The 8,527-nt window shown below is 56.9% G+C and overlaps 1 protein-coding gene across 1 annotated transcript in view; it reads right to left on the bottom strand.

Moving 5' to 3' along the window:
* The window catches only part of GRIP2 (glutamate receptor interacting protein 2), a 58,929-nt gene extending 51,968 nt beyond the window's left edge, over positions 1-6,961 (bottom strand). The window contains exons 1-2 of the mRNA XM_040628126.1: positions 6,715-6,961; positions 591-658 (exon numbers count right to left, since the gene is read on the bottom strand). Of these exons, the coding sequence (XP_040484060.1) occupies positions 591-658; positions 6,715-6,961 (315 nt within the window). The remainder of the gene's footprint in view (positions 1-590; positions 659-6,714) is intronic.
* Between the last annotated feature and the right edge of the window lie 1,566 nt (positions 6,962-8,527).

Here is an 8,527-nt window from a genome sequence, read left to right on the forward strand (position 1 = left end):
AAGAATCACTGGGAGGTTGCCAACCCATGTCCAGAACTGGCTACCCCCTTCTCCAGCGTCTCCCCCCATTCCCAGCACCATGTACCCTGAGCCATTTCTACCTCCTAATGGTCCCCCAGGAATGCCCCCTCCCTCATCCCTTGCCTGCGTGGCCAAATGCTGCAAGTCCCCACTGTCTCTTCCCCCAGGAAGGCTTCCCTAATCCTCCAGCTGGCTGATGCCTCATCTGGGTCCCCAACGCCCTCGAGCACCTCATAGTCCCACTTCTGTCATTCACCAGACATCCCACCCTCTTCTTTGCCCATCTACCCCCAGATGAGCCTGACACCAAAGTGGTGAGGAACATTCTAGACTGTCCCCTCCCAGCCTGTTAGCACTGCCTCCTCCAGCAGTAGTGCCATGGGAGCCTCAGCGGAGCCCTGGGTTCAAGTCCTGACTCCACCTCTGACTGGTTGGGTGACCTTGAGCAAAAGTGGTCTCAACCTTCTCATGTGTAAAACAGTGGTACACGTGTGGGCTGGAGCCAGAGTCGGACCTGTGGTCCCGGGGGGTTTTCAGCTCCAACCTCAGCTAGCCTGGATCCCCCTCACCTCAGTCTCCGGCTGAGGCTCTAAACGATCCTCAGCCTTTTCCAAAAACCTTCTTCGACAAATCCATTCTGCAAACAGGGCACCAAAACTCAGGGTGGCAGGGACCTTCCCCAAGGTCACCCACAGGGACCCTAGCTGCCCCAGTTGTGTGGCTGTGAGAGGTTGCTGAGGATGTGGCCCCCCTGGCCCGCCCACCTGCCCACACATCTGCTTATGAGTCACCGTCACCTCGGCCAAGACAGCAAAATGCGGGGGCTGGAGAGAGAAAGTCAGCCCAAGGAGAGCAAACGAGTAGATGGGGGGAGGTAGCGAGGGGGCTTCCAGCCGCTGGAGAGCACAGCAGGGGGCACAGAAGGGAAACCGAGGCCAGGAGGAGCAGCCACGCGCTCAAGGACCACAGAAAGTGGGGTCGGTCCCAGTCTCCTGTCTAATGGACGTTCTTTCCGCTCCATCGGGCCATGTCCTCAGGGAAGGAGACAGGGCCCACGGCTTTCACAATTATCCGGGCAATTAAGACAGGCAGATGGTCCTGCTGGACTGAACATTCAAGCTGACAAATGGAGACAGTGCTGGGACGTTAGCTGACAAGATCACCACTAGTTCCGGCGGGTGGGTGACACGGGCAAGGCGGATGTGCCATCAGGACTGTCCAGGGCCTGGAATCGGGAAGGGGCCCGGCTACTCTCTGCCTGCTCAGACTTCCCCAGACCTGGGCTCAACTCTGGGCTCTGCCCTGTGACAGCGACCTGGACAGGCTGGGGCATGGACAGAGTTGGTGACAAGGTGGGGAAGGGGGGACACCCTGAGAAAGGGGGCTGCTCAACCAGGAGAGGCAATCTTGGGGGGCTCCGCTGCTGTCTCTGCAGGGCTGTCTCAGGGCGGGGAGAGCAGAAGGAGGATGGAGAATCTTGAGGGAGACTGGGGAAGACACACCAGCAGCCACACGCTGCGGACGCAACAGAGGGGACCCTGTTGCTGGCAGGGCAGCCAGATAACTGACCACTGAGAAATGCTCCTGTGGTGAGACACTTGGGCTTGGAAGTCAGACTGCAAGGGGAGAGGGGAGGGCACAGATCGCATTTCCTTCCTGGCTGAGCGACCTTGGAACGCCGTTTCTTTGTGGCTCAGTTTCCTCATCTGCAAAATGGGGTAATTAATTCACAATTCACAGGACTGTTGTGAGGATGAGAAAATACACATGAAGTACTTAGCATACAGTACTGACATACAGTAAGTGCTCAAGAAATGCTTGGGGAACAAAGAATAGGTCCAGAAGTTTGCGCCTTATCTCTGCCTTCTTGATAAAAAGAGAAATCCCGTGGTCTCTGAGACACCGCAGTTGATCTGAACGTCTGGGGCGTCCCCCACCGCGGAATCAAGAGGGTAGAGGCCTAGGAGCCGGGTGCTGTTTGGGCCCTGAGGGAGGGGCTGGTTTCCACCTTGGGAGTCAGATGTGAGACCCCGGTGCAGCTGCTGCGCCGTGAGAGATGCCAGGAGCCGGATGTGGAGGCGAGCTGGAGAGCCTCATTACAGAGGGGAAGGAAGGAGTAAATAATTCATCACAGATGTGAACCATGGAGGGGGCACAGGCAGACAAAGCTCAGGAGGCCATGGCACAGCCCCTGCCGGTGCCCAGGAGCTGCCCTGCGGTCAGCAGGAGGATCACTATCCTTAACCTTGGGGTAACCTCGTTATCCCTAAAATGGCCTATTGCTCCTTCAATACATCCACTGGCCTGGGAGCCAGATGACACACCCTTGCCCAGAACCTCACTGAGCCCATCTCCTCCATCCTGCCCCTTCAGCCCCTCTGCGCTAGCCTTGCCAGCCTGGGAACACCCAACATGTTCATACCTCAGGACCTTTGCACTGGCTGTGGCCTCTGCCAGCCACATTCTTCCCCTGGATAGCCACGCGATCTCCCTCACCTCCATATGGGCTTTGCTCTACTGTCACTTTCTCAGTGTGGCCCTCTCTGAACACCTCACTTAAAACTGCGTGCCACTACCCACACAGCGCGTCCCCTCTTTCTGCTCTGTTCTTCTCCACAGCATGCACCACGGCCATACATTTTCCTTGTTCCCCTGCTGTCACTGCTAGCATGTTAGCTCCACGAGGGTAGGGATTTAGGTTAGTCTTGCTACATACAGAGCCCCCAGGGCCTAGAACAGTACCTGGCACGTTGTAGGTGCTAAGAGATAGCTGTGGAATGAGTGAATGGCAAAGGATATTCTGTGCCTCAACATCCACTGATCCTGCCCCTATAGCCCTAGCCTCACCTCTCACCCGGACCCCAGCCCAGCCTCCTCCCTGCATCCTCCCCTGTAGTCTGCACAGTAGCCACAGCCTGGGCTGACACTCAAAGCTGTCCTCCCCTCTCTCCTACTCGGGGACCTTCCATGGCTCCCACTGACCTCAGGACAGAGTCCAAGCTTCACAATCTCCTGCCTCCCCCATCCTGGCTCCCCTCTCTCCTTATACCGTTCACACCAAGTTCTCAGTTCCCTGAGGCAGATCTTTGAAGTTTTGAGGTATTTGTTCAAGCTAGTCTCTTTGCCTAGCAAACTCCTACTCATCCTTAATAACCCCACTCTGGGAGATTTCCTTGACCTCCCTCAAGCAAAAGCATTGCTTTCTTCTCCAGGTACCAAGTGGACCCAACCATCCCCACCCCACTGAAGTGCTGACATCATCTACATGTCATTTCCCCCTCCCCCCCAAGCCCTCTGGGTCAGGAACTGCAAGTAATCCCCTTCTGGGGCCCTGACACCTAGCACTTTGAAAGTTTCACCTCGGTTGTCCTTGCAGCCACCCAGCAAGGAAGATTCTAATAGTAACTCTACTTTACAGATGGGGAAACTGAGGCTCAGAGAGATGAAGGCACTTGCCCCAGCTGCACAGCTGGATTTACACCTGGCAGTTGGCCCCAAAGCCTGTGCTCTGTATATCCGGCCTCCCTCACATCTACACACATCAAATTAAATCCCTCACTCTTTGAATTTAACGTGACCAGTTTATGCCCCTAGAGGTCCAAGCATAGCCCGGAAAGAAAGCTCGCTGATCTGATCTCCCAGAATCCTCTTGCGGGGGTGCTGCTGTCTTTACAGCCAGGCTAGTGAGGAAGGCACAGTGGCCTGGGAATGTCTGTGCTCTCTGCGGGCCCTGGGGTCCAGCACATGCACGTGCGAGTCAGGCCAGCGACGCAGGCCCCTCCCTCCCCTCCCCAGGCCTCCATTTCCTCACTGTCCAGATGGGGGCATGACACTATCGAGACTGGGAGCACACAAAAGGGTGTGCCCCCAACCGTGCATGCGCAGTAGGTGGTCCCCTCCTCTCGGACCCCTGACTGAAATCGGGGCAGCTGAGTCAGGACTGAACACCCCCTTCCCCCAGTCCCGGCCTGGGTGCAGACTACAGCCCCCAAGTTGGAGCAAAGCCTCAAATCCCAGTCACAGGGACACAGGAGGGGTCTCATCTGGCCAGAGGGCCCCGGGACTCCCTCTCAAGCAATTACAGGGTAAGGAACTTAAGGGTCTTACCCAGAAAAGATGGGAAACAGAAAGACCTAGTAGAAAATATGGGTTGGAAATGGAAGCTGTGTCATCCAAAGCAGTATTTTGGGCGCCTGGGTGGCTCAGTTGGTTGAGCGGCCAACTCCTGGTTTCCGCTCAGGTCACGAGCTCAGGGTCCTGGGATCCAGCGCCATGTTGGGCTCTGGGTCCAGCAGGGGAGTCTGCTTGAGACTCGCTCTCCCTCTCCCTCTCCCTCTGCCCCTCCCCCTCTGCTTGCGCGCTCTCTCTCTCTGAAATAAATAAATAAATCTTTAAAAAAAGAAAAACAAATAAACAATATTTTGGAAATGAAGACTGAAACACCTCCCCTTCCCCCAACCCCTTAACTCCTTCTCCCTCGAGCTTCTAGATTTCCACGAATGGATGCAAAGGCTCCCTGTAAGGGCAAGCGAGTTCCCTATACCGCCATCAGAGCACCCCCCCACAAAGAAGTGGAGATGCCAGACAGGAGCCTGGAACGCACCAGTGCACGGTGTGCCCCCAGTCAGGCCACGCTCCCCTCTGTTTTGTTAGGGGTTCGCTGGTCCCAGACACCACCACCCTGGATCGGTGGTGTGTATACGGGGGGAGCAGGGAGGAAGCAAGAGGCTGAGCCTCTGATGAGAAGATGGAATTCAAAACTACCAGGTGTCTCCTGCGTGCCAGGTCCCGCCCCAGTCTTTCCCAATCATCACTGCAATGTTAGGAAGGTGGCTTTTCTTGGGTCCATCTTACAGATGAGGAAACGGAGGTTCTGAGTGGGCCACACAGGAGGTAAGAGCCAGGGTAGGATGTGAATCCAGGTCTGTTGGGGACAATACAAGTACTTCCTGCGTCTCCAAAGGCGCAGTATTTAGTTGGCTAAATAATCGTACCGGGGAAGCTCAAATCTGGAGCATTCCTCGGTGTATCTGTCTGTCCCTCCAGCCTGGGAGGGTCCCACCAGGTGCTCAGGGTCTAGGGACCTGAAGAGGACAAAAGCCTCAAAGGGGGAGGGTCTCCCTGGGAGGTGGTCCTAACACAGGAGTCTCTGGAAAGCCCCAAGGGAAACTCTGTTCCTGGTATTCTCCAAGCTCCGACTGCTCCGTTGTGTGGAAAGGGCTTCCAAAGACCTCTAGGGTGTCAGACCACCAGTGGCCCATGGGCCAGTGCAGAGCCCAGAGTCCTTCTGTAGCCCCAAGAGCCCTGCTACCCCTTGACCACTCCTGGGGCAGCCCCTCCCTATGCAGGCTCCTCAGAGTCTAGAAAATGTTCGGGGCAGTTATGAGAGCTGGCTTGAGAGCGCCTCTGTATGTCACCCGTGTGGCCTTGGGCAAGTTACTTAACCTCTGTGTGCCTGTTTCCCCATCTGCACAATCAGGGTAAGGACAGGACCAACTTTGCAGGGTTGTTGTGAGGCATTAATCAGTGACCGTATTGCCTGGCACACAGTGGCGCTGAATTCATGTCGGTGACTGTTGTTCATATTAACAGCACGATTATTCTTAGTTCTGAGGCCTGCAGCATAGAAGCTGTGAACCCACCGTCTCCCACCTCCCCTCCGTGTTGTAGATGGAGCGATGGCAGCACAGGGAAGCCACAGACGAAACCTAGGGTTACACAGCTTGGGCAGCCTGACTCCCAGCCTGACACTCCTCCTACCCCGACTCCCACCCCAGCCTTTCCCCCATCCTGAGTCTTCTCCCGGGGCTGCCTGTGCAGGATGGGATCTTGCATACAAGCGGCTCAGCATACACTCCATCTCACCCAGGGTCAAGTCCTGCCTTTACCCATGACCCCCTACCCCAAATGCCTGCCCACAGCCGCTGGCCCTAAACACACAGACACAGCATCCCTGCCGGCCCAGCTCGACCAGGACAACCTCATGCCCCAAACAGAGGGGAAAGGAAAGGCTGTCAGGGACATGCCACGGGCGGGGGACAACGAAGAGGACTGTGGCACAGGAAGGCAGAGAGGGAGAGGGACACTCAGATGCAGAGAGGGACCATGACAGAGACACAGAGGGAGAGGGACAGACGAGAGCAAGACAGAGGGGGAGAAGAAGACAGGAAAAAACAGGCTGGGGCAGAGAGAACCAGATATGAGAGAGAGAAAGAGAAAGAGCGCACGCGAGAGAACCAGACAAAGAGAGACAGAGAAAGAAAGAGACCGAGGCAGAGAGAAAGACAGGGAGACAGAGAGCAACACTCAGAAAACAATATAGTCCATCAAATTAGATTAACAATCAGACACGAAAAAGACGGACAGAGACTTAGAGAGACTCGGCGAGACAAAGAGATGGGGGTGGGGGCGGTGGCGGGGCACAAGGCAGAGAGAGATGGAGAGATGCGGAAGGTGACAGAGCCAGCTGGGCGGAGAAGCCAGACACATGTACAGATTCAAAAAGAGACCCAGAACCGAAGCGAAACCCAAACAGCACCAGGAGAGATGGGGCGGAGGCAGAGACAGGCCAGGGAGGGAGGCCCCAAGTCCCTGGGGGCCCCCAGCCTCTGCCTTCCAACCAGATCCAGGTCCAGCAGCCCAGCCCCTGGGCAGGCAGCAGCGCTGCCCCGTGCCCGGCCCCCCCATCGGTACCTTTGGGACGCCGCCTCACCACGCCCAGCCGCCACTTGAGCGACACAGCCAGCATCGCCCCCTCGGGCCCTTGGGGCCCAGGGCCAGGGACACGACCCGCCCAAGCCTCCTGCTCTCCTGGAGCCCGGCGCTCCTCTGTGCGCTTCCGAGCCGCCTGTGCTAACTGGCAAAGGCTGGGCGCTCCCAGCCTCCACCCTCCCGAGTTGCTAAAATAGATAATCCTCCCCAGAGCCAGCAGCGGTGGCATCGGCAGTGGCATCTGTGGCAGCGAGTCCCTTCCTCCAACCACAGCCCCCGCCTGGGGAGTGAAGCACCAGGGTGCTCCGATCACTGCAGCAAATCTTCAAGGGTGCTCGCCCCCCACCCGCAGCAGCCCTCTTCCTCCCAAAGCACTCACCGTGTCCACCCCTTCTTCTGCCCAAATCTGCCAATCCCCACCCCCCGCCCCACCCCGGTCCCCAGGCTGTGTTGTTTGAGGCCCCTAGGCCTTTGCACTTGCAGGGCCCTCCGCCTGGGATGCCTGTCCTGTCTGGCTTGGCTCCGTTGGACTTCTCTGCCTGGGAATGTTTGCTCAGCGTTCAGAGATCCCTCCTTGCTGGAAGTCCTCGCCTGCTAGGTCTCGATAATGCTTTTCAGACCAGGTGGAGACTGTCCATCCACCCCCAAAACCTGGGGCTCCCAGAAACAAGGATAGGGTCCACTTGTCCCCACTCCCCTATAGTCAGCACAGACATTCGCTGGGGTCATTGGTGTACAACGATGAGACCTAGGTCCTGCCTCTTCGCTCCTTATCTCTCCAACGACCCTTGTTGGGAACGTGAGATAACAAGAGAATCCACCCAGCTGCCTGACTGCATGGAGTGGACGGGAGTACCCGTGAGGGCTCCGGGCATTCAGCAAGAACTCAATAAATGCGTCTGGCATCCCTTCCTCTTGCTGGACAGAAAAGCTCCGACCTAGCAAACAGAGAGGGAGGGGAAGCCTCACAGAACACAAGTCTTTGGAGATGGCAGACCCGAGTTTGAATCCTGACTCGGTGCGCCCCACGAAGCCTGTTCGCTCATCTGACTGATGGGGCTAACAGTTACTCCCTGTCTCTGATGTGGTGGGACCTGTATGAAATCCTGTGCAAAGAACACTTAGTTGAGTCTGGCACACAGTAGGTACTTAATAAATAATAAGTAGCAGCCAATAATATTGTGATTATTCCGCATGGAGCCCAACCCCTGCGTGTGAGTGGGGATGGGATTTCCATTAAGGTGGCAGCCCGGCGGAAGTCAGACAAGAAAGTCAGGAATCCAATGCTTTCCACGAACATCACAGTGCACCAGGGTGGTCCCAGGGTCATCCTCATTTTCCAAACGAGGAAACTGAGGCTGAGAGAGGTACAAGATAGCCCCAGGCTCATCCAGCGTGCAAGTGGCAAAGCAGGGTCTGATACCAGACACCAGACTATGCCACTGCCACATCCAGGCAGTAACGAAGCTCTTGTTAAACCCCTACTGTGTACCAGGCTCTGTGCGGAGCACCCTGTCGGCTCCGCCCAGGGAGGGGAGGCCGCCCGCCCAGCAGCATGAACACTGTTGAGCAGCAGCTGGGGCGGGAGCCCACACGGTCCGACCCCAGAACAACAACCCTGGCCAAGAACAAGGCTGCTCCCCACCTCCGTCACCGCCTTGGGTGAGAAGACAAAGGGTCCTCGCAGTCTCTGGGACCAGCTGCGACGGACACGTGGAAAGTAGAGCAATAAATAAGGGTGCGCACAGAGGGGCACTGGGCACCAGGGTGGGGAGAGACCCAGGCGCCTGGCCCG

This window comes from Ursus maritimus, unplaced genomic scaffold, assembly GCF_017311325.1.
Source record: "Ursus maritimus isolate PB19 unplaced genomic scaffold, ASM1731132v1 scaffold_14, whole genome shotgun sequence".
Classification (NCBI taxonomy): Eukaryota; Metazoa; Chordata; class Mammalia; order Carnivora; family Ursidae; genus Ursus; species Ursus maritimus.